The 27,176-nt window shown below is 38.5% G+C and overlaps 1 protein-coding gene across 2 annotated transcripts in view; it reads left to right on the plus strand.

Moving 5' to 3' along the window:
- Nucleotides 1–27,176, plus strand: part of PLTP (phospholipid transfer protein) — a 222,918-nt gene that overhangs the window by 11,279 nt on the left and 184,463 nt on the right. For both annotated transcript variants that reach the window (XM_053688919.1, XM_053688867.1), the window contains exon 2: nt 8,525–8,649. In XM_053688919.1, the coding sequence (XP_053544894.1) occupies nt 8,538–8,649 (112 nt within the window). In that variant the 5' untranslated portion in view covers nt 8,525–8,537. The remainder of the gene's footprint in view (nt 1–8,524; nt 8,650–27,176) is intronic.

The following is a 27,176-nucleotide window of genomic DNA, read 5'->3' on the forward strand; positions in this document are numbered from 1 at the left end:
TTAGACAATATACAGTCCGTGGTTAATCTTCACATGAAGTTGATGTCAGTAAATAGATGGTATATAATACCCTTACCAGATATTACCTCAATCTAATGAGGTAAGTATGCCGCACTGGGGGTATATACAGATGGTAGAATCTTCTCCTTGTATCCAGATGTGGTGCCTCTTGGGTTTTCGTTAGCCTCCTGGAGTATGCAGGGATGTGTTTCTGGTTGTAGATAGATCCCTTGTACTTCCTTTATGTTGGTAGTTAGCCTCTTGGAGTACCTTTTCTGTCTTGGTATAAACTTTCTGAACCTGCTAATCAAACAGAGAAAAAATAGGAACACTCAGGACTGAAACCCCACTGCAGCAAAGAAACAGCCACTTGTACACAGCCCAGAGCTGTGATTGATTAGATTGAGGTAATATCTGGTAAGGGTATTATATACCATCTATTTACTGACATCAACTTCATGTGAAGATTAACCACGGACTGTATATTGTCTAAAGACTCATATGAACATTGTTTCATAATCTATTCATTATTCTTCTAGCATAATTTATTTTAACATTCTTTTATATTCTTTTAATGGTTATTTTTCCTTAACTAATTATCCTTAGCTCTCACTCATATTCCCACTTACCACCCATATTTAATGGATATATAGGCGCTGTATCCATCCTTGTATACACATTTTTCACTTACTGACTGGGACTTTACATCTCAACCAGTATTTGTTTTATATAGCTGCCACTATACCCTACACAATACTGACTAGCGCCAACTATAGAGTATCACTTGTGTTTACCCAGTGTACTGAGTGAACACATTTTACTTGCTTCTCTATATATATATATATATATAATTTTTTTTTTTACATTTTGGCAGCCATCCGAGGGCGCTACAGCAGAGTGCTATTGAGCGTGGGAAATGTCATTACAAGGAGTAAAGCATTAGCATTTGAAAGGATTTCTGAGTGTCTACTAAACCACTATGCACAGTGCGACAGACTTGGCACTTCAGTTTGTACAGTGTGTGCCAGAGTCAGGCGGCAGATCACTTTTATTTGCAGAGTAGGTAGGACTTACTTGGTAAATGTTTTTTTATTTATTTGTGCAATTTTAGATTGTAACTTCAGTGTTGTAGTTTTTTTTAGCAATATGCAGCAGTGTATTTAAGATTATTTGACAATGCTGTAGAAATTCTATATTTCAAACCATGCAGAAATGTTCCCTCTTCAATGCACAAATGGTAGGTTGGCCTTTTGGCAGATATGATTTTTTTATTATTTATTTATATATATATATATATATATATATATATATATATATATATATATATATATATATATATATATATATATATATATATATATTCCAGTTACGGCCCCTTTATGCAAGGACTTTCCAGATGCCAGAAGGCATTTAATTTTATCTAATATTTTTACATCTGCATAAAATGTTGTACTCTGATGCTAATATTGCTCAGTGTTTGAAATGAGACAGGTTAACTTAACACTGTTCAGTTTACACTACAGCTGACTTAATTTTAAAATGCATACAAACAAGCCTAAATGCTGAATTTAACCAGCTTTAATGGTATGAGACCTAGTGCCACAGCTTATGGTTCCACCAAGACCATATAGAGTACTGCTATTTTTATTTTATTTATTGAGGTTGTAAGAAAAGTTACATAACATATTTATCAGTTAACAATGATAACATAATTCTGAGAAGTACATCCTTAATACATAAACATAGCCATGAAACAAAGATGTAACAGCTCTTAAGAGTAAATTCTGTGCGTCTTTAGAGGCAGACAAATACAATAATCATGGAAAATACATCCATGACCCATAGTCATCTCTCCCCTATGGAAAGAAAGATATTTGCAACGGATAGGAGGCATATGTGATTGCAATAGTTAACTATGCAAAACAGGGATGTCAGTAAAGGACAAAAAATGTTGGTACATAAAATAATGGAACCTCAGTTTTATATTTTATATATAAGAAATGTGGCCCACGCCTTACCGTGTAGAGAATTTTATATAATTAATTATTTTAGTAGAATTGGGGCAAGTGTGGGGTAGTATTTGTTTGGTCGCTCTTGGACCAAGTTAGTCAAAAAGAAAAAGGGGGGAAAGGGAGTGCAGCGGGCCAGAGCCGCTCTAATTGAAATAAGGAGGGGGATGAGGGGCGGAGCTATCTAGATTGCCAAATTGATAGCGTGGATAGGGCCATTAAAGGGTATATTGTATAGTTACAGGTATGGGCTCTATAAGGAGTAACGTGCTGTTTAGGTGGCTACTGGGGGAGTACATGGGGATAACTATTCGGCTTAAAGAGATAGAAGAGCTGCAACATAAGGTACTGTGAGCTATTCAAAGTGGTTAGGATACATAAACAAACTGCTTGTGAAGAGTGAGGGGTTCTAGGGATCAAGTATGTTGCAAGATTCCCATATGGAAGATAAATATGGGCTATAAGCTTGGTGGCTATTGGTGACTTGGTATCTGTGAAAGATCCACAATACAAATAAATGGGGTATACCTTACAAACCATAATAGCTTAGTTAACAAGATGTCAGACCTCTTGAATTACATATATACACCAGGGCCCATGACATTTGGTATTGGAAGTTATAATTCTCATATGTTGGGAAGGGGGTGAGGTTCTGTATCAAAACCAGATATATATATATCTATTGCAAGGTAGCTGTCTACATGTAGTGTTACTCGTTATAACTTAAGCTAAGGCTTTAAAGAGAAACGGCGTAAAGCATGGGAGGAGCAAGCATAATAAGGAATAGTCACAGTGACCAACATGTAACACTTATCCCACATCACATCATTACGTTATATCACCAGCCAAATAAAACATAGATGAAAGTAGCAAAAATAGATATAGGAATTCAAGACTAAATATTTCTGAATAGAGCAGCTATTAACCATAGACATTATTTAGGTAAATTTAAAAAAAAAAAAAAACAATAAGAGTGAGCTCATCAGGGGAGTAGAAAATGGTGCTTCATAACACAGCAAACATGTCAAATTCTGTAGTTAAGGGAGTTATATTACTGAGATATGGTATGTAGTGGCTACACATGCAACCTTGAACCCTAAAGTTTGCACAACATAAGCTGACACTCAGTCATTAGCTTAACATTAGGCTGCAGACAGTGGGCATGACCTCAGGTAAATCTTCTAGTATGTCAGATAGGGCAGAAGAGACCAATCTTCAACAGATAAAACAGTATGCAAAAAGAGCATCAAACTAGACTGTGCACTTTTATGAGTCAAGACAAAATATATAAGAGCAGGATATATTCAGATATGTATATAACTGTAAAACCAAAATATGAGCAATATGCAATAAACGTACAGTCAACTTTTTAACCTAGATAAAGCCCCAGTTAATTTTATTATCGCTTAGCTTTAGCCTATTCCCCGAATGCTGAGAAATCCTATAGGAGTATATGCTAAACAGGAGGCTAACTCATGTACGTAGGAAACAGAAAGTAAACGTCTACTTGGGATGTAGCTTAATAGCAAGAGAAAAGGCCTACTCTCTGGGAATAAAATTCTTAGGTGCTTTATGGATCATAGGGGAACAAGGTTTCAAGGCGTTAGTGGGTGTCAGTGATGACTAACACATGTGTAGACCCGTAGTTATATAAAATAGCTTTTTAGTAGGGTATCATTACTTCCATTGGAAATAAGTAGAGATTAGGTAGACGCCAAAGTTAAGTTTAGAGGATCAGCAGCTCCACATTACAAGCTCAGGAACCAATAATAGGGGCCCTCTTTGTTAGTTCAAACCTAATATTTGCCTGTAACTTAGAAACTATTTGGAATACACTAGAAAGATGCAGTTGAACGCATTAACTTGGGTCTATCTGTCTTAAATGTAATTAATATAACCCACTTTTGTGCTGTAAAAGTAAACTATCTAATCTAAATGTAAGTCAAGGTCCACTGCAGTAATGCTTTCAGATTCCATGTCAACTTAAAGGTAACTTGCTCTACATTCCTGTCCCCTAGTGTAAAGAAATGAATACATATGACATGTGCCTTATAAACTAAGAGAGATATGCATAAATTAAGGTTACTACCCATTAACATACAACAATGACAAGGATTACAAGAGTGCATGCATGGAAATAATAATATTATCAACTGTGTTAGCTGGGTGAGCTTTGGGGGTGTCTACTGTTGAAATCCAAGAACCTATTACAAGTAAATGAGTACAGGTGGTATATACCCTATATTCTAGGAGCAATTTACATAAAAAGTATAAACATATACCAGGGTAGAGTAACACAAGTTATTAAATACAAAAAGGACAAAAGAAGAGACCTTGACAAGGGAAATTTGTAAATCTCTGTTATTAATGGTTTAGAGAAATAAATAGTAGACACTGTCACAGTCTGCAAAGTGAGTTTGTCCCGGGTGGGAGAAGTAGCAGTATAACCAGGTGTCTATATGAAGACCCTCATGGAGTTCTCAGTTGCAAAGAGAGGGATATAGTACTATCATTCTTATGGTGTACTGAAGCTTGGAACGGTCCTTTCCATGTGAGAGACTCCACTAACTGCCATAAGTACCTTCCCTCGTTCAACCTACCCCAAGGCGGTACCAGAACACCTGAAACAAGTCTAGTCCAGTGGGGGGAACTAATGTGCCTGTATCAGGACTGTATGCAGGGTAAAATGACCTGAATAAACCCTTTGCAATGCAAACCTTGATGCTGTGTACAGAAAGGGCTCTCTCATGGACCGCACTGCGGCTTGTCGTTCCGTTCACCCCCGAGAGATATAGAAGACTCCGCCTGCGCCATAGCTCCTCCGTGCCATGGGGTATTGTAGGTGGGATTTTGGTATGGCTGTCACTCTTGTAAGCCTGCAGGGAAGTATCTACGTCAGCGTGTAGAAAATTATAGCTCCCGGCTTCACCAGAAGGGCTAGTAACAGTCCCCACCAGAGCAGTCAGGGGTAAATTCACTCTAGGTGTATCCAGTAGGTCTGGATAGGTCCTCTTCGTCAATGCTATCTCCATTATATTAAGAGGATCATCCTGTTCATATAAGCTCTTTGTGACTTCTGGCTCGATACACTGTGTAGTCACTGGAGGCTTCAGGTCTGTCTTTGTTTCCAATAACGCTGTTGGCAATGTAGCGCAGTCCCTAAGCACTTCAGTTTGATCAGCGAATCTGCGACTTATCAAGTCTCCAAAAGCCTCCGGATGAGCTAACACAGTCACACTGAGTTCCTCCATATTCCGCTGCCAAGTATAGCTGGAGTGCCACGCGGGTTGCAAGATGGCTGATCCTTGATAGACGCTGCTATTGCTGTTGGGGTTGAGACCCACCGGAGCCTTCCACAATCAGGTTGCAGGGCACTTGTGTTGTCTCCCTAAAACATACTGCCACTTTAGAATAAAATTTGAGCTGCACTGAGCGGTCATAAGTGTATAAATTATCCGGACAAGTCCGGAGCTATGATGAAAAGCGACCACTCAGTTGCAGAGCTTGCTCCGCCCCCTGAGCACTGCTATTTTTTTTATCATGCATGTTACACACTGTTGATTTAGGGGATGGCAATGTACAGAAATTTTACCTTCTGTGGGTGTCTGTGTTTATGTATTTGTGCTTTTGTTGGTGTCTCTATGAGTGTGTATGCATTTTTTTTTCTCTGTGAGGGTTTGTGTGCCTGTCTTTAAGAATTTTCTGTGGATGTGTCTGTGAGGGTGTTTGTGTATGTATGTCTTTGTGTGTTTTCTGTGAGTGTCTGTGTATGTCTTTGTGTGTTTTCTGAGGCTCTCTCTGTGGGTGTTTCCTTTGGTGTAAGTGCAAGTTTGTGTTTGAGTTTGTGTGTGTGTCTATTATCTGTTCCTTTTTAGGACATTTTGACCTTACTACTGATTATTCACATCTTTCTACAGACTTTGAGACTAATGAAGACCTTTCCGGAAGTCACCAATCCACCACTTAACCTTTAAATTATTGTTTAGTTATTTCAGGGCCCTTCCTTTCAGCCACTGAATGCTGTTGCCATCATATAGATGGCATCTTCCTTAACAAAAAGATAATCAGAACTACATATTTTGTCTAGTAAATCTCCTTTTTTTTTTTTTACAAAACTGTAGTCTACCTCATTTCTTGTCATGTCAATGTAAATAAGTACTGAGTGTCTGTCTGTTTGGGTGTCTGTCTGAGTGTGTTTGTGTGTTTCTTTGCGTGCCTGCTAGAGTATCTATATGTGAATCCTTATGTGTGTTTGTGTGTTACTACCTTTACAACATTTCCACGTTTTACTACACTTAAGAATAAAGTGCATATACGTTTTAGTCACTTGGTAAAAAATTGCACATGTCAAAGGGGGGGGGGGGGGGCCCGGATCAATGGTTAAGTAAGGGGCCCCAAAATTTTTAGTGGCGGCACTGGGTGTAGCTAAAGGGTTAGGAAAGTCAAAATTAAACTTACATTATTCAGATAGAGTATGTCATTTTAAGACACTTATTAAATTCATTTCTATTTTTCTCTTGGCATCCTTTGTTAAAAAAGAATATGTATATATCCTACACTACTGGGAGCTAGCTGGTACCTGCACACATTTGTCTCTTGTAATTGGCTCACCAGATGTTGTAATCTAGTGCATTGCTGGAGTTAAACACAGTTCTAGTGCAAACAATAGTTGGTGCTTATGGTTTGTTCAGTTTATAAAGGTTTGTGTTTGGTGCTGTAAATGCATTTCATGATGTGCTTGCTTAGCATATAGCAGTGTTTCTCAGAGGTTTACTTTTAATCTGTGACATCCATCCTATCTGAATCATGAAAGTTTAATTTTGACTAGACTGTCCATTTAAGGGGCATCCCAAGTAGTCTCTTAAAAACTGCATATGGATCAAAATATAAAACTGTCTTTATTATAAATGTAAAATAAGCAAAAGAAAATTATTATCATGTATTAGTATATTTCCATAGCGGTATGTACAAAGGTAGGGGTATGCAATCAAAAGAATTGTGGTAAGATATAAATACACATCAGACTTAAACAGGAGGTATCAGAAATATATTTAATTTATAGCAAATATAGCATTCTGTCCTTTCTTAAGTATTATATCATATAACACCTATTGTATTAAAGGGTATATTTTGTATATGTAAAAGCTGCAGTTAAACAAAAACTATATATATATATATTTTTTTTTTTTGTATGAAAAGAGGTAAAGTAATAGACATTTAAATGTATGCTGCAATGAACAGGAAGTGCCTGACTTGTAATACTGAGTCCCTGGACACCACTGCTAATACAAATTCCCAAATCCAGAAATCCAAAATCCAGATTTATTCTGAAATCCAAACTTTTTAATTAATATTTTTAAAAAAATAAAATGATCAAAATGACTATTTTCTATACCTCTAACTCGCAATCTTCTCTTTCTGTTTTTTTTTTTTTTTTTGTTCTAAAATGGAAAACCTAGTCTATTTATTTAAAACCATACATATTATCTTTCTTATTACAGTACTGTACTATCTTTCTGAGGATACTATGTATTAAAAATGATATAAAACTTCCTTTAGTTTACAGGTATAAGCTGTATGGCATGCAAATATTGCCCAAAATGAAATAAGATATTGTTGTTTACACTTGGTTCTATTCCCCTCTCCAAACTGATTACAGATACAAATATTCCAAAATCCAAACTATTCCAAAGTCCCCAAACCTTTTCCTGCCCCAAGCAGTTTTGGATAAAGGGTTTTCTACCTGCACTACTACTACTGTTAGTAACAAATACATTGTTTTTTTAGGGATCTTTGTTATCAACAATGTAATCCATATTTACAAAACTGATGTATTTAAAGGACCACTAAACACAGTAAAATATAATAATCAATAAAAAGACAATACAAAATTATTTTGTTTGAATTTCAAACAAATTTTAAAAGTTATAAACATTTCCCTTCCCAATGCATCATGTGACAGCCATCAGCCAATCACTAAATGCATATAGATATATTCTATGCATTCTTGCACATGCTCAGTAGGAGCAGGTTTCTCAGTGTGCATATAAAAATACTGATAATTGATAACGGAAGTGAACTGGAAAGTTGCATAAAATTATTTTTGCTATCTGAATCATGAAAGATTAATTTTGACTTTACTGTCCCTTTAAATCTATATTTGAAATGGACAAATTATTTCAGTAGTTTTTATTTGATTCCTGAAATCCTTACTTTACCAACACCCTTTGCGTGTTGAATTTGATGTGTCTATTTTGTTGTAAAAATAAAGTGAAAAAACTGTGTCTAATTGTGCATTCATCATATGATTGATTTGAGCAACTATCTGCTTGGATCTGGTTTTAACTTTTCCAAAAAACATGTTAGGGCTTAGATCATCTCAGAACCTGAAAAGGGTAACCTGTAAATGGGAACGGAAAGATTTGAATCAACCCCTGTGTATAATTATGTGAGTGCATGTTTATGTAAATGCAGGATGGTACTGAAAGGTAATGTGTCTGGCTTCTTACTCACAGGCGTTGCAGTACCATGGCTACACAGATGTATCTTCTCTTGCTTGTCCTTCCTATTCTGGCATCAGAATCAACTTCCGTAAATCCTGGCTGCAGAATCCGGATCACGTCCAAAGGGCTACAGTTTGGTAAGGAAAAAAGATGTTTGTTGGCCTAAATCCACAGAATAGCAGGTGGTCTGTGGGAGAGCGGGCAATGAGCAGGTGCTTGTGAAATAGAAGATAACTGCAAAATGGACTTGGAGTTACACATGAAAAAAATACTTAGGTGTTGATGACTGGTACACACCTAATTAGTTATTAATAAAAATCGGTAAAACTAATACATAAATAGTATGATAAATACTATCCTGATTTAGATGTACCTGTCAAGAGGAGGGTTTTTTGTTGTGCTAAATAAAGTACCGTTTATGCTGCCACTATTCTGGATTCTTTTGTAGAGAGGAGAGGGTGCCAGGTGGCACAGTGCTGAATATTCACAACAATAAGAGAAGAGTTAAAACAGACATCTTATATAAAAGAGATTATAATAAATTCTTGTCACTTTAAAAGTTAAAATATTGATACACTGGTGGAGTTTAAAGCACTAGTTCACAACATTACAATTACTGAACCTAACATATATTGTCAGTTATGATATATATCAAAAGTAGGGTTCTTAAAAACAAGAATTAAAAAAGGCGATGCCCAATAGTGTTTTATTTCCAGAGAGTAAAGAAATCCATATTAATGAACCAAAAACACTCACAAAGATGATAAACCTTTATGTTTCAGCACTTAGTAACCTCCCACCTAGCTGACCCACGTCGCCACACCACTAATAGTCACAAGAGGATTCACAGGATCCAAAGGAGCATATCTATCAAGCTCCGGATAGAGCTTGACGCCCTGTGTTTCTGGCGAGCCTGCAGGCTCGCCAGAAATACCAGTTATGAAGCAGCGGTCTAAGCTCTGAGCAGGCGGACAGACATCGCCGCAATTTAACCCGATCGGGTTGATTGACACCCCCTGCTGGTGGTCGATTGGCCGCGATTCTGCAGGGGGCGGCGTTGCACCAGCAGCTCTTGTGAGCTTCTGGTGCAATGCTGAATACTGAGAGCGTATTGCTCTCCGTATTCAGCGAGGTCTGGCGGACCTGATCCGCACTGTCGGATCAGGTCCGCCAGACTTTCTTAAATAGAGGCCATAATCTTTAATCTAAAATTTGAAGAGTTAGCTGAGCCGATAGATTTGTGCCAAATAAAACAAGCAGTGTCCACCAAACACTAATACCCAATAATGGGCTAGAATACAATGGTATGCTAACTTTTGAGCGCAAGTTTATTTTTGCGTGCGTCAGAAATAGCGATCTTATTACAAGTTGAAAGTAAAAGCGTTCACTTGAGTGCAATTGCATTTTACCTTAAAATGGTTGGCACGACTGAAGACCCTGCATAGAGGGTAGTGCATTACAACATAAATACATCAAAAATTAGTTGCACTCCTATAAACACTATCTGATAAAAATTAGTCACATAAATATAAAAAAAAGTTATAAAATTATGACAAGGTGATTGACTGCAAAAGGTTTTAATGCATATACATGTCAAAATGTACTAGCCATTGGCGAGTGGAAATTTAATGGTGGCGAGTGAATGTTGGTGGCATGTTTTAAGTAGCAAAGTTAGCACATTTGCAAAATTTACACTCCTATTGCAGCATTGACAAAAACACATTTTGGGCTATGTGCTAAAAATATTATCTGAAGGGATATTCTATATCCTAGAAAGGGCAAAGATATGTTATTCCTCTTGGGCTGTAGGATCACCATTAGTGCTTAGACTGTTACTTCTGATAGGGTAAACGGGGGCAGAGAGAGAGAGATTTCAGTGTAAAAGTAAGTGGAGAAGAAGATAGCTTTACAAGAGAGGGAAAGAAACAGTATAAAGGGAAGATATGGGAGAGGGTAAAAAGAAAGAATGAAGAGAGGAGGGAGAGGTGCTAATTAAAAGAAAATCTCCAGGTCTGCTAAAACCTACAATGACTGTCAGCACTCTCTTTCTCCACTCTCTCACTTCAACAACTTCCTATTTCTATCCAGCTGTTGTCTTACCCAGAAGTTGATGTTGCTAACTGCTATGCACATATTTTTGTTATTCTATTGCTTATGTAGCATTATTTAGTTTGTTAAAGGGACACAAAACCCACATTTCTTTCATGTAATTGGCAAGAGTCCATGAGCTAGTGACATATGGGATATACATTCCTACCAGGAGGGGCAAAAGTTTCCCAAACCTCAAAATGCCTATAAATACACCCTTCACCACACCCACAATTCAGTTTTACAAACTTTGCCTCCCATGGAGGTGGTGAAGTAAGTTTGTGCTAGATTTCTACGTTGATATGCGCTTCGCAGCAGGCTGAAGCCCGGTTTTCCTCTCAGAGTGCAGTGAATGTCAGAAGTAAGTTTGTGCTAGATTTCTACGTTGATATGCGCTTCGCAGCAGGCTGAAGCCCGGTTTTCCTCTCAGAGTGCAGTGAATGTCAGAAGTAAGTTTGTGCTAGATTTCTACGTTGATATGCGCTTCGCAGCAGGCTGAAGCCCGGTTTTCCTCTCAGAGTGCAGTGAATGTCAGAGGGATGTGAAAAGAGTATTGCCTATTTGAATACCATGGTCTTCCTCTAGGGGATCTATTTCATAGGTTCTCTGTTATTGGTCTTAGAGATTTCTTCTCCTACCTCCCTTTTCAGATTGATGATATACTCTTATATACCATTACCTCTACTGATTCTCGTTTCAATACTGGTTTGGCTATCTACTTTATGTAGATGAGTGTCTTTGGGTAAGTACTTTATATGTAGTCAAACATAAAAGAATAAAGGGCTTAAAAAAAGGGCTTAAAAACTGGTAGACATTTTTATGGGCTAAAACGATTGCTTTATTGGGGCATATTATGCAGATTCTAGCTAATAATTGGCATTATAATCTTGGGGAACGTTTAAAAAACGGCAGGCACTGTGTTGGACACCTTTTTTAGTCTGGGGGCCTTTCTAGTTATAGACTGAGCCTCATTTTCGCGCCATTACTGCGCAGTTGTTTTTGGAGAGCAAGGCATGCAGATGCATGTGTGAGGATCTAAGAATCACTAAAAAAGCTTCTAGAAGGCGTCATTTGGTATCGTATTCCCCTCTGGGCTTGGTTGGGTCTCAGCAAAGCATATAGCTGGGACTGTATAGGGGTTAAATTTAAAAATTTGGTGTGCAATACTTTTAATGCCTTAAGACACTGTGGTGAAATTTTGGTAATTTTTGAACAATTCCTTCATACTTTTTCACATATTCAGTAATAAAGTGTTTTCAGTTTGAAATTTAAAGAGACAGTAACGGTTTTATTTTAAAACGTTTTTTGTGCTTTGTTGACAAGTTTAAGCCTGTTTAACATGTCTGTACCATCAGATAAGCTATGTTCTATATGTATGAAAGCCAATGTGTCTCCCCATTTAAATTTATGTGATAATTGTGCCATAGTGTCCAAACAAAGTAAGGACAGTAATGCCACAGATAATGATATTGCCCAAGATGATTCCTCAAATGAGGGGAGTAAACATGATACTACATCATCCCCTACTGTGTCTACACCAGTTTTGCCCACACAGGAGGCCCCTAGTACATCTAGTGCGCCAATACTTATTACCATGCAACAATTAACGGCTGTAATGGATAACTCCATAGCAAATCTTTTATCCAAAATGCCTACTTATCAGAGAAAGCGCGATTGCTCTGTCTTAAACACTGAAGAGCAAGAGGGCGCTGATGATAACTGTTCTGACATACCCTCACACCAATCTCAAGGGGCCATGAGGGAGGTTTTGTCTGATGGAGAAATCTCAGATTCAGGAAAAATTTCTCATCAAGCTGAACCTGATGTTGTGACATTTAAATTTAAATTAGAACATCTCCGCGCACTGCTTAAGGAGGTGTTATCTACTCTGGATGATTGTGACAATTTGGTCATTCCAGAGAAATGATGTAAGATGGACAAGTTCCTAGAGGTTCTGGTGCCCCCCGACGCTTTTCCTATACCCAAGCGGGTGGCGGACATAGTAAATAAAGAGTGGGAAAAGCCCGGCATACCTTTTGTTCCCCCCCCTATATTTAAGAAATTATTTCCTATAGTCGACCCCAGAAAGGACTTATGGCAGACAGTCCCCAAGGTCGAGGGGGCGGTTTCTACTCTAAACAAACGCACTACTATTCCTATCGAAGATAGTTGTGCTTTCAAAGATCCTATGGATAAAAAATTATAGGGTTTGCTTAAAAAGATTTTTGTACAGCAAGGTTACCTTCTACAACCAATTTCATGCATTGTTCCTGTCACTACGGCAGCGTGTTTCTGGTTCGAGGAACTAGAAAAGTCGCTCAGTAAAGAATCTTCGTATGAGGAGGTTATGGACAGAGTTCAAGCACTTAAATTGGCTAACTCGTTTGTTTTAGATGCCGCTTTGCAATTAGCTAGATTAGCGGTGAAAAATTCAGGGTTTGCTATCGTGGCGCGCAGAGCGCTTTGGCTAAAGTCTTGGTCAGCGGATGTGTCTTCCAAGACAAAATTGCTTAACATTCCTTTCAAAGGTAAAACATTATTTGGACCAGATTTGAAAGAGATTATTTCAGACATCACTGGGGGAAAGGGCCACGCCCTCCCACAGGATAGGTCTTTTAAGGCTAAAAATAAGCCTAATTTTCGTCCTTTTCGCAGAAACGGACCAGCCTCTAATTCTGCATCCTCTAAGCAAGAGGGTAATACTTCACAACCCAAACCAGCCTGGAAACCAATGCAAGGCTGGAACAAGGGTAAGCAGGCCAAGAAGCCTACCACTGCTTCCAAAACAGCATGAAGGGATAGCCCCCGATCCGGGACCGGATCTAGTGGGGGGCAGACTCTCTCTCTTTGCTCAGGCTTGGGCAAGAGATGTTCAGGATCCTTGGGCGCTAGAAATAGTTTCTCAAGGTTATCTCCTGGAATTCAAGGAACTACCCCCAAGGGGAAGGTTCCACAGGTCTCACTTATCTTCAAACCAAATAAAGAGACAGGCATTCTTACATTGTGTAGAAGACCTGTTAAAGATGGGAGTGATACATCCAGTTCCAATAAGAGAACAAGGAATGGGATTTTATTCCAATCTGTTCATAGTTCCCAAAAAAGAGGGAACATTCAGACCAATTTTGGATCTGAAGATCCTAAACAAATTTCTCAGGGTACCATCGTTCAAAATGGAAACTATTCGAACGATCCTACCCACCATCCAGGAAAGTCAATTTATGACTACCGTGGATTTAAAGGATGCGTACCTACATATTCCTATCCACAAGGAACATCATCAGTTTCTAAGGATTGCTTTTCTGGACAAGCATTACCAGTTTGTGGCACTTCCATTCGGATTAGCCACTGCTCCAAGGATTTTCACAAAGGTACTAGGGTCCCTTCTAGCGGTTCTAAGACCAAGGGGCATTGCAGTAGTACCTTACTTGGACGACATCCTAATTCAAGCGTCGTCCCTGTCAAAAGCAAAGGCTCATACGGACATCGTCCTAGCCTTTCTCAGATCTCACGGATGGAAGGTGAACAAAGAAAAAAGTTCTCTGTCCCCGTCAACAAGAGTTCCCTTCTTGGGAACAATAATAGATTCCTTAGAAATGAGGATTTTTCTGACAGAGGTCAGAAAATCAAAACTTCTAAGCTCTTGTCAAGTACTTCATTCTGTTCCTCGTCCTTCCATAGCGCAGTGCATGGAAGTAATAGGATTGATGGTTGCAACAATGGACATAGTTCCTTTTGCACGATTTCATCTAAGACCATTACAACTGTGCATGCTCAGACAGTGGAATGGGGATTATACAGACTTGTCTCCGATGATTCAAGTAGATCAAAAGACCAGAGATTCACTCCGTTGGTGGCTGACCCTGGACAATCTGTCACAGGGAATGAGCTTCCGCAGACCAGAGTGGGTCATTGTCACGACCGACGCCAGTCTAGTGGGCTGGGGCGCGGTCTGGGAATCCCTGAAAGCTCAGGGTCTATGGTCTCGGGAAGAGTCTCTTCTCCCGATAAACATTCTGGAACTGAGAGCGATATTCAATGCTCTCAGAGCTTGGCCTCAACTAGCAAAGGCCAAATTCATAAGGTTCCAATCAGACAACATGACGACCGTTGCATATATCAATCATCAGGGGGGAACAAGGAGTTCCCTGGCGATGAAAGAAGTGACCAAGATAATTCAATGGGCGGAGGATCACTCCTGCCACTTGTCTGCGATCCACATCCCAGGAGTGGAAAATTGGGATGCGGATTTTCTGAGTCGTCAGACATTCCATCCGGGGGAGTGGGAACTCCATCCGGAAATCTTTGCCCAAATAACTCCATTATGGGGCATTCCAGACATGGATCTGATGGCGTCTCGTCAGAACTTCAAGGTTCCTTGCTACGGGTCCAGATCCAGGGATCCCAAGGCGACTCTAGTAGATGCACTAGTAGCACCTTGGACCTTCAACCTAGCTTATGTATTCCCACCGTTTCCTCTCATTCCCAGGCTGGTAGCCAGGATCAATCAGCAGAGGGCCTCTGTGATCTTGATAGCTCCTGCGTGGCCACCATGGAAGCTACCTTTGAGACAGGACCTTCTTGTTCAGGGTCCATTCGAACATCCGAATCTGGTTTCCCTCCAACTGACGGCTTGGAGATTGAACGCTTGATTTTATCAAAGCGTGGGTTTTCAGATTCTGTAATAGATACTCTGATTCAGGCTAGAAAGCCTGTAACTAGAAAAATTTACCATAAAATATGGAAAAAATATATCTGTTGGTGTGAATCCAAAGGATTCCCATGGAACAAGATAAAAATTCCTAAGATTCTATCCTTTCTACAAGAAGGTTTGGAGAAAGGATTATCTGCAAGTTCTCTAAAGGGACAGATCTCTGCTTTATCTGTCTTACTACACAAAAGACTGGCAGCCGTGCCAGATGTTCAAGCATTTGTTCAGGCTCTGGTTAGGATCAAGCCTGTTTACAGACCTTTGACTCCTCCCTGGAGTCTAAATCTAGTTCTTTCAGTTCTTCAAGGGGTTCCGTTTGAACCTTTACATTCCATAGATATTAAGTTACTATCTTGGAAAGTTTTGTTTTTAGTTGCAATTTCTTCTGCTAGAAGAGTTTCAGAGTTATCTGCTCTGCAGTGTTCTCCGCCCTATCTGGTGTTCCATGCAGATAAGGTGGTTTTGCGTACTAAGCCTGGTTTTCTTCCGAAAGTTGTTTCTAACAAAAATATTAACCAGGAGATAGTTGTACCTTCTTTGTGTCCGAATCCAGTTTCAAAGAAGGAACGTTTGTTACACAATTTGGACGTAGTCCATGCTCTAAAATTCTATTTAGAGGCTACTAAAGATTTCAGACAAACATCTTCCTTGTTTGTTGTTTATTCTGGTAAAAGGAGAGGTCAAAAAGCGACTTCTACCTCTCTTTCCTTTTGGCTTAAAAGCATTATCCGATTGGCTTATGAGACTGCCGGACGGCAGCCTCCCGAAAGAATCACAGCTCACTCCACTAGGGCTGTGGCTTCCACATGGGCCTTCAAGAACGAGGCTTCTGTTGACCAGATATGTAAGGCAGCGATTTGGTCTTCACTGCACACTTTTGCCAAATTTTACAAATTTGATACTTTTGCTTCTTCGGAGGCTATTTTTGGGAGAGAGGTTTTGCAAGCCGTGGTGCCTTCCATTTAGGTGACCTGATTGGCTCCCTCCCTTCATCCGTGTCCTAAAGCTTTGGTATTGGTTCCCACAAGTAAGGATGACGCCGTGGACTGGACACACCAATGTTGGAGAAAACAGAATTTATGCTTACCTGATAAATTACTTTCTCCAACGGTGTGTCCGGTCCACGGCCCACCCTGGTTTTTTAATCAGGTCTGATGAATTATTTTCTCTAACTACAGTCACCACGGTATCATATGGTTTCTCCTATATATATTTCCTCCTGTCCGTCGGTCGAATGACTGGGGTGGGCGGAGCCTAGGAGGGATCATGTGACCAGCTTTGCTGGGACTCTTTGCCATTTCCTGTTGGGGAAGAGAATATCCCACAAGTAAGGATGACGCCGTGGACCGGACACACCGTTGGAGAAAGTAATTTATCAGGTAAGCATAAATTCTGTTTTTATACCATGATTCAGGTCAATCAGTTTATTTTCATTCTTTCAGACTGTCAGTTTCATTTTTTGGGAAAATGCATATTAATGAAATATTTTTCTTACCTTCAATTTTCAATTGACTTTTTTCCTTTAAACTGCAGGCTGTTAGGCTAGTGGGTGCAAAAAATGCTAGAATTTATTGCGTCATTACTTTTTTGGCGCAAGATTGGCGTTTGAAGTTTTCACGTAGTTGCGTCATTTTTGACTCTTGTGTTTGTTACAGACGTTTTTGGCGCCAAAAAAATATGTGGGCGTCATACTTGGCTCCAGGTTTTTTTTTTGTTTTGTTTTTTTTACATTATTTAAGTCTCACTTTTTAGTTGCTTCTGGTTTCTAGAAGCTTGTTCTGTTTGCATTTTTTCCCATTCCTGAAACTGTCATTTAAGGAATTTGATAATTTTGCTATATATGTTTTTCTATTACATATTGCAAGATATTCCAAAAACTGTTCCTGTATCAGAAAATACTGTTAGATTCCTGATGACTGATATCGGTCCTACCAAAGCTAAATTCATTTATTTTAATGTTATGAATTTTATCTTTAGCTATGGTTTGTAATAAGTTATTTTGATAAACTTTTACATGCAGAGTCCATTAGTATTTATGCATTATCTATTGCTATTCTTTTTACATCTAATGTACAAGATATACCTAGGAATCTATGAGAATGTTTTTCTGATTCTATCCTAAAGGCTTTGTCTGACATCCCGCCTTCTAATAAAATTTCTAGGTCTTTTTTAAACTTCTCATTTAGTTGATGAATTTTCAAATCACCCACAACATACTAAATTATCCTTCTCTGATGATGTTTTTTCTCATTTAGAATATACTTCATCAGATATTTGACACTAACAAATCTACTTTTTTATTTTTAAATAGAGTACATTCGTTGTTGTAAAGGTGTTGATTATATTGGATATTGAGGAGTCTAGTTCTTTTGATTTAAGACTAGCTAACATTTAATAAATTCTGCTCATTAACCTCCTGTGGTTTCTTCAGAGGTTTTTTCCCAGTTCATGATACTAGGGAATGGAGTAAGCCTGGGACTTTTATTCCTTCTTTAAGATTTTTAAATTGTATACTTTGCCGGCAGTTAGTTTAAAAGTTTTGAGGAAAGATCCCCAAAGTTAATAGGGCTATCTCTACTCTTGCTAAACATACTACTAATTCCTATAGAAAAGAGTATTTATTTTTTTCCTTCAGATGGGAAAATTGTATCTTATTTAAGGAAAAAACATAATTTATGTAAGAACTTACCTGATAAATTCATTTCTTTCATATTAGCAAGAGTCCATGAGCTAGTGACGTATGGGATATACATTCCTACCAGGAGGGGCAAAGTTTCCCAAACCTCAAAATGCCTATAAATACACCCCTCACCACACCCACAAATCAGTTTAACGAATAGCCAAGAAGTGGGGTGATAAGAAAAAAGTGCGAAAGCATAAAAAATAAGGAATTGGAATAATTGTGCTTTATACAAAAAAATCATAACCGCCATAAAAAGGGTGGGCCTCATGGACTCTTGCTAATCTGAAAGAAATGAATTTATCAGGTAAGTTCTTACATAAATTATGTTTTCTTTCATGTAATTAGCAAGAGTCCATGAGCTAGTGACGTATGGGATATAAATACCCAAGATGTGGAACTTCCACGCAAGAGTCACTAGAGAGGGAGGGATAAAATAAAGACGGCCAATTCCGCTGAAAAATAATCCACAACCCAAAAAAGTGAAACAAATTGAAACTATAAGCAGAAGAATCAAACTGAAACAGCTGCCTGAAGTACTTTTCTACCAAAAACTGCTTCAGAAGAAGAAAACACATCAAAATGGTAGAATTTAGTAAAAGTATTCAAAGAAGACCAAGTAGCTGCTTTGCAAATTTGATCAACTGAAGCTTCATTCCTAAACGCCCAGGAAGTAGAAACTGACCTAGTAGAATGAGCTGTAATTCTTTGAGGCGGAGTTTTACCCGACTCAACATAAGCATGATGAATCAAAGACTTTAACCAAGATGCCAGAGAAATGGCAGAAGCCTTCTGGCCTTTCCTGGAACCGGAAAAGATAACAAATAGACTTCTTTAGTAGCTTCAACATAATATTTCAAAGCTCTAACTACATCCAAAGAATGCAACGATCTTTCCTTAGAATTCTTAGGATTAGGACATAATGAAGGAACCACAATTTCTCTACTAATGTTAGAATTCACAACCTTAGGTAAAAATTTAAATGAAGTTCGCAACACCACCTTATCCTGATGAAAAATCAGAAAAGGAGACTCACAAGAGAGAGCAGATAATACAGAAACTCTTCTAGCAGAAGAGATGGCCAAAAGAAACAAAACTTTCCAAGAAAGTAATTTAATATCCAGCGAATGCATAGGTTCAAACGGAGGAGCTTGAAGAGCCCTCAAAGCCAAATTCAAACTCAAAGGAGGAGAAATTGACTTAATGACAGGTTTAATACGAACCAAAGCCTGTACAAAACAATGAATATCAGGAAGATTAGCAATCTTTCTGTGAAACAGCACAGAGAGAGCAGAAATTTGTCCTTTCAAGGAACTTGCAGACAAGCCTTTATCCAGACCATGCTGGAGAAACTATAAAATTCTAAAAGAATGCCAAGAAAAATGATGAGAAGAACACCAAGCAATGTAAGTCTTCCAGACTCGATAATATATCTTCCTAGACACAGATTTACGAGCCTGCAACATAGTATTAATTACGGAGTCAGAGAAACCTCTATGACTGAGAATCAAGCGTTCAATCTCCATACCTTCAAATTTAATGATTTGAGATCCTGATGGGGGAAAAAAGGACCTTGCGATAGAAGGTCTGGTCTTAACGGAAGAGTCCAAGGTTGGCAAGTAGCCATCCGAACAAGATCTGCATACCAAAACCTGTGAGGCCATGCTGGAGCCACCAGCAGAACAAACGAATGCTCCTTTAGAATCTTGGAGATCACTCTTGAAAGAAGAACTAGAGGCGGAAAGATATAGGCAGGATGATACTTCCAAGGAAGTGACAATGCATCCACTGCCTCCGCCTGAGGATCCCTGGATCTGGACAGATACCTGGGAAGCTTCTTGTTTAGATGAGAAGCCATCAGATCTATTTCTGGAAGTCCCCAGATTTGAACAAGCTGAAGAAAAACTTCTGGGTGAAGAGACCATTTGCCCGGATGTAACGTCTGGCGGCTGAGATAATCCGCTTCCCAATTGTCTATACCTGGGATGTGAACTGCAGAAATTAGACAGGAGCTGGATTCCGCCCATACAAGTATTCAAGATACTTCTTTCATGGCCAGAGGACTGTGAGTCCCTCCTTGATGATTGACATATGCCACGGTTGTGACATTGTCCGTCTGAAAACAAATGAACGATTCTTCAGAAGAGGCCATGACTGAAGAGCTCTGAAAATCGCACGGAGTTCCAAAATGTTGATTGGTAATCTCGCCTCCTGAGATTTCCAAACCCCCTGCACTGTCAGAGACCCCCATACAGCTCCCCAACCTGTCAGACTTGCATCTGTTGAGATCACAGTCCAGGATGGAAGAACAAAAGAAGCCCCCTGAACTAGACGATGGTGGTCTGTCCACCACGTCAGAGAGTGTCGAACAATCGGATTTAAAGATATTAACTGTGATATCTTTTTGTATAATCCCTGCACCACTGGTTCAGCATACAGAGCTGAAGAGGTCGCATGTGAAAACGAGCAAAGGGGATCACGTCCGATGCAGCAGTCATAAGACCTAGAATTTCCATGCATAAGGGTACCGAAGGGAATGATTGAGACTGAAGGTTTCGACAGGCTGAAACCAACTTCAGACGTCTTTTGTCCGTTAGAGACAGAGTCAAGGACACTGAATCTATCTGGAAACCTAAAAAGGTTATCCTTGTCTGAGGAATCAATGAACTTTTTGGTAAATTGATCCTCCAACCATGTTCTTGAAGAAACGATACAAGTCGATTCGTATAAGATTCTGCTAAATGTGAAGACTGAGCAAGTACCAAGATATCGTCCAAATAAGGAAATACCACAATACCCTGTTCTCTGATTACAGATAGCAGGGCACCGAGAACCTTTGTAAAAATCCTTGGAGCTGTTGCTAGGCCGAATGGCAGAGCCACAAATTGGTAATGCTTGTCTAGAAAAGAGAATCTCAGAAACTGATAGTGATCTGGATGAATCGGAATATGCAGATATGCATCCTTCAAATCTATTGTGGACATATAATGCCCTTGCTGAACAAAAGGTAGAATAGTCCTTATAGTTACCATTTTGAATGTTGGTATCCTTACATAACGATTCAATATTTTTAAATCCAGAACTGGTCTGAAGGAATTCTCCTTCTTTGGCACGATGAGTAGATTTGAGTAAAAACCCAGCCCCTGTTCTGGAACTGGCACAATTACTCCAGCCAAGATCTGAAACACATTTCAGAAACGCTTGAGCTTTCACTGGATGTAATGGAATGCGAGAAAGAAAAAAATCTTCTTGCAGGAGGCCTTATCTTGAAACCTATTCTGTACCCTTGTGAAACAATGTTCTGAATCCAAAGACTGAATTGAATTGATCCAAATTTCTTTGAAAAATCGTAATCTGCCCCCTACCAGCTGGGCTGGAATGAGGGCCGCACCTTCATGTGGACTTGGGAGCTTGTTTTGGTTTCTAAAAGGTTTGGATTTATTCCAGACCGGAGATGGTTTCCAAACAGAAACTGTTCCTGTAGAGGAAGGATCGGGCTTTTGCTCCTTATTCTGACGAAAGGAACGAAAACGATTAGCAGCCCTATATTTACCTTTAGATTTTTTTATCCTGCGGTAAAAAAGTTCCTTTCCCCCCAGTAACAGTTGAAATAATAGAATCCAACTGTGAACCAAACAATTTATTACCTTGGAAAGAGAGGGAAAGCAAAGTTGACTTAGAAGACATATCAGCATTCCAAATTTTAAGCCATAAAGCTCTTCTAGCTAAAATAGCTAAAGACATATACCTGATATCAACCCTAATGATATCAAGTTATTAGCATGTTGAAGAAGATTAACAATGCTCTGAGAATTCTGATCTGTTACTTGTTGTGCTAAAGCCTCTAACCAAATAGTTGAAGCTGCAGCAACATCTGCCAAAGATATAGCAGGTCTAAGAAGATTACCTGAACATAAATAGGCTTTTCTTAGAAAGGATTCAATCTTCCTATCTAATGGATCCTTAAAGGAAGTACTATCTGCCGTAGGAATAGTAGTACGTTTAGCAAGAGTAGAGAGAGCCCCATCAATTTTAGGGATTTTGTCCCAAAACTCTAATCTGTCAGATGGCACAGGATACAATTTTTTAAACTTTTTTAGAAGGAGTAAAAGAATTACCCAGATTATTCTATTCCCTGGAAATTACTTCAGAAATAGCATCAGGGACAGGAAAAACTTCCGGAATAACCACAGGAGGCTTAAAAACCGTATTTAAACGTTTAGATTTAGTATCAAGAGGACCAGATTCCTCTATTTCTAATGCAATTAAGACTTTAAGTAAAGAACAAATAAATTCCATTTTAAATAAATATGAAGATTTATCAGTATCAATCTCTGAAACAGACTCCTCTGAACCAGAGAAATTATCATCAGAAACGGAATCAGAATGTTGATGTTCATTTAAAAATTCATCTGAAAAATTAGAAGTTTTAAAAGACCTTTTACGTTTACTGGAAGGAGGAATAACAGACATAGCCTTCTTAATAGATTTAGAAACAAAATCTCTTATGTTAACAGGAACACCCTGAGCATTAGATGTTGAAGGAACAGCAACAGGTAATGGAACATTACTAAAGGAAATATTCTCTGTATTAGCAAGTTTATCATGACATTTATCACAAACAGCTGGAGGGACAGTTACCACAAGTTTACAACAAATACACTTAACTTTGGTAGATCCAGCATCAGGCAGCGAATTTCCAGAAGTAGCTTCTGATTCAGGGTCAACCTGAGACATCTTGCAATATGTAATAGAAAAAACAACATATAAAGCAAAATTTATCAAATTCCTTAAATGACTGTTTCAGGAATGGGAAAGAATGCCAATGAACAAGCTTCTAGCAACCAGAAGCAAATAAACAATGAGACTTAAATAATGTGGAGACAATGACGCCCATATTTTTTAGCGCCAAAAAAGACGCCCACATTATTTGGCGCCTAAATGCTTTGGCGCAAAAAATTATGCCACATCCGGCGACGCCGACATCTTTGGTGCAAAAAACGTCAAAAAAATTATGCAAATACAAAAAAACTTCCGGTGACACGTATGACGCCGGAAATGACAAGGAAAAAAAATTTTTGGCGCCAAAAAAGTCTGCGCCAATAATGACGCAATAAAATGAAGCATTTTCAGCCCCCGCGAGCCTAACAGCCCACAGGAAAAAAGTCAAATTTTTTTAAGGTAAGAAAAATTTAATATTCAAATGCATTATCCCAAATAATGAAACTGACTGAAATAAGGAATATTGAACATCCTGAATCAAGGCAAATAAATGTTTGAACACATATATTTAGAACTTTATATAAAAGTGCCCAACCATAGCTTAGAGTGTCACAGAAAATAAGACTTACTTACCCCAGGACACTCCTCTACATGTAGTAGATAGCCAAACCAGTACTGAAATGAGAATCAGTAGAGGTAATGGTATATGAGTATATCGTCAATCTGAAAAGGGAGGTAAGAGATGAATCTCTACGACCGATAACAGAGAACCTATGAAATAGACCCCGTAGAAGGAGATCATTGAATTCAAATAGGCAATACTCTCTTCACATCCCTCTGACATTCACTGCACACTGAGAGGAAAACCGGGCTCCAGCCTGCTGCGAAGCTTATATCAACGAAGAATCTAGCACAAACTTACTTCACCACCTCCAAGGGAGGCAAAGTTTGTAAAACTGATTTGTGGGTGTGGTGAGGGGTGTATTTATAGGCATTTTGAGGTTTGGGAAACTTTGCCCCTCCTGGTAGGAATGTATATTCCATACGTCACTAGCTCATGGACTCTTGCTAATTACATGAAAGAAATATTTTATTTCAGGTCCTTTTCTTAGGCCTGCAATTTATGTTGAAAATGCTTCAACTTTCTGGTTAGCTACTTTAGTGCAACAAGTATCGGATTATGATTTGTTTTAGCATTGCTAAGTTGATCAACATGATGATAATTTCATTTGTGTCGTCATTTTTTTTATATTTTCACAATTGAGGTTAAATCTATGTCTTTAGCTATTTTTAGCTAGAAGAACTTTGTGACTTAATCTTGGAATGCTAATTTGATTTCTAAAATCCATATTTCTTTTTTTCCAAGGTAATCAATTATTTGGTTCACAATTGGATTCAATTTTTTCAAACTGTTACTCTGGGGAAGGGAGTTTTTTGTTGCTTCAAGATTGAGTTCTAAGAGTAAATCTTAAGCTTATATTAGTTTGTTCTTAATAAGGAACAGAATCCTAATTCTTCCCCAAGTAACATGTTTATAATTGGAAGCTTTCTTCAACATGGAATGAATTTAAGCTATTTAAAGATCAAAGTCAGCCCCCCAAATTTGCATGTAGGTGCGGTTTTTTTTATTCCAGCTTAGCTGGTAAGGGGCAGGTTAAGACCTTTTTAAATTTGTTTGGTTCAATTCGGTCCAAACTTCTTAGATTGGGGTACTGAATAGGATTCAGAGTAAAACCGCCTGTGAGAAGTTTTTTTTTTTTTTTTTTTTCTCTCTAGCATATTCCAGCTATTCCAGTAAAGGCTCACACTTTTCTGAAGTATGTTTCAGACCTGTATGTGTTGGGTACTTGTGAGGCGCAGCTGGTTACCCGTTGGGGTCTCAAGGCACTGCTCAGACCTGGAGTTATCTGGGGTATTCATACCAGTTCCATTTCAGGAACAGGGTTTGGGGTTTTGTTCAAAACTATTCATTGTCCCAAAGATAGAAAATCTTTTTGATTTGTCATATAAGAGTTCCTTCTTTCAGAATGGTGTTTATATGATCTATTCTGCCTTTTTTGTCAGTAAGGGCAATAGATGCATATCTTCTTCTGTTTTCATTCAGATTATTTTTATTTTCTGAGATTCTCTTTTTTGACAAGCATTACCAATTTGTTGCTTTTCCTTCTGGTCTAGCGACAGGTCTGAGAATCTTTTCAAGGTTCTCAGTGTTTCCTTATTTGGACAATCTTGTGGTACTGGCTCAGTCTTTTCGTTCTCCAGAATCTCATACGATTCAACTTTTGTTGTTTCTTCTAAGACATGGTTGAAGGATCTTTTTATCAAAAGATCCTTGGTTGCTCAGATAAGGGTCACCTTTTTTAGGTTTCCAGATAGCTTGTGCCAATGTCTTTGTCTCTAACAGACAGGAGACAATTATATTGGGTTTAATTTGTCTCTATTATTTCCTTCAGTAGCTATATGCATGGAAGTTTTAGGTCTCATGGCTGCAGCATTGGATTCAATTCCCTTTGCTCATTTTCATATGAAACCTTTCCAGTTTTTTATGCTGAATTAATGGTGCAGGGATTCTAGGATATCATATTTAATATCTTTGAATTCCAATGTTCAACTATCTTTGACTTGGTGGTTAGATCACCATCCTATAGTTCTACGGGTCTCTTCGATTCATCCAACCTGGACCTTGATCACTACAGATGCGAGTCTTTTAGGTTGGGAGGCTGTCTGGGGATCTCTGTCAGCACAAGTGGTTTGGAAATCTCAGGAGGCAAGATTACCATTAAAAATTATGGAACTCCGTGCATTCTCAGAGTTCGTCAGTTTTGGCTTCTTTTTGAAGAGAGAGACATTATTGTTTTTCAGACAGACAATGTCACAACTGTGGCATATGTCAATCATCAGGGTGGGACTCTCAGTCCTTAGGCTGTGAAAGAAGTATCTCGGATACTTGCTTGGGCTAAATCCAGCTCCTGTCTAATTTCTGCGGTCCATATCCCAGGTTTAGACAATTGGGAAGTGGATTATCTCTGTCAATCAAGCTTTACATCCAGTAGAATGGTCTCTTACCCAGATGTGTTTTTTCATATTGTTCAGATGTGAGGGTTTCCAGTAATAGTTCTGATGGCATCTCATCTAAACAAGAAAACTTCCCAGGTACCTATTAAGGTCCGGGGATCCTCAGGCGGAAGCAGTGTATGCATTGACACTTCCTTGGAGTTATCAATCTGCCTATATTTTTGCTCCTTCTGGTTCTTCTTTTTGAGAGTGATTTTTCAAAATCATCATGGAGCAATCTTTTGTGCTGCTGGTGGCTCCAGCATGGCCGCTCAGGTTTTGGTATATGGTTCTAGTTTGGATGTCCAGTTGTCAACCTTGGTCACTTTCATTTAGGCCAGACCTTAAGATTCGTTTTTTTTTTCTTCCGTTAGGAAATCAAATTATTAAATTTGATGGTATGGAAATTAAAACGCTTAGTGCTTAGTCATAGAGGTTTCTCTGACTCGGTGATTAATACTATGTTGCAGGTTCGTAAATCTGTGTCTAGAAAGATTTATTATCGAGTTTGGAAGACTTACATCTTATGATGCGCTTCTTATAATTTCTCTTGGCATTCTTTTAGAATTCCTAGGATTTTATAGTTTCTTCATAAGGTTTTGTCTGCAAGTTCCTTGAAAGGACAAATCTCTGCTCTTTCTGTGCTGTTTCACAGAAAAAATTGCTAATCTTTCTGATATTCATTGTTTTGTTCAGGCTTTGGTTCATATCAAGCCTGTCATTAAGCCAATTTCTCTTCCTTGGAGTCTTAATTGGTTCTGAGGGCTTAACAGGCTCTTCCGTTTGAGCATATGCATTCTTTGGACATTAAATTACTTTCATGGACAGTATTGTTCCTTTTGGCCATCTCTTCTGCTAGAAGAGTTTTTGAATTATCTGCTCTTTCTTGTGAGTCTCCTTTTCTGATTTTTCATCAGGATAAGGCGGTTTTTGCTGTCTTTATTTAAATTTTTACCTCAAGTTGTGAAATCCAACAACATTAATAGAGGAATTATTGTTCCTTCCTTGTGTCCTAAATCCTAAGAATTCTTTGGAAATATCCTTACATTCTTTGGATGTGGTCAGAGTTTTAAAATATTATGTTGAAGCTACTAAGATTTCAGTAAGACTTCTAGTCTATTTGTTATCTTTTTTGGTTTTAGGAAAGGTCAGAAGGCTTCTGCCATTTCTTTGGCGTCTTGGTTAAAGCTTTTGTTTCATCATGCTTATGTGAAGTCGGGTAAATCCCCGCCTCAAAGGATTACGGCTCATTCTACTAGGTCAGTTTCTACTTCCTGGGCTTTTAAGAATGAAGCTTCTGTTGATCAGAATTGCAAAGCAGCAACTTGGTCTTCTTTGCATACTTTTATTCAATTCTACCATTTTGATGTTTTTTTTTTCTTCTTCAGAAGCAGTTTTTGGTAGAAAAGTAC

The sequence above is a fragment of the Bombina bombina genome, chromosome 1, assembly GCF_027579735.1.
Source record: "Bombina bombina isolate aBomBom1 chromosome 1, aBomBom1.pri, whole genome shotgun sequence".
Classification (NCBI taxonomy): Eukaryota; Metazoa; Chordata; class Amphibia; order Anura; family Bombinatoridae; genus Bombina; species Bombina bombina.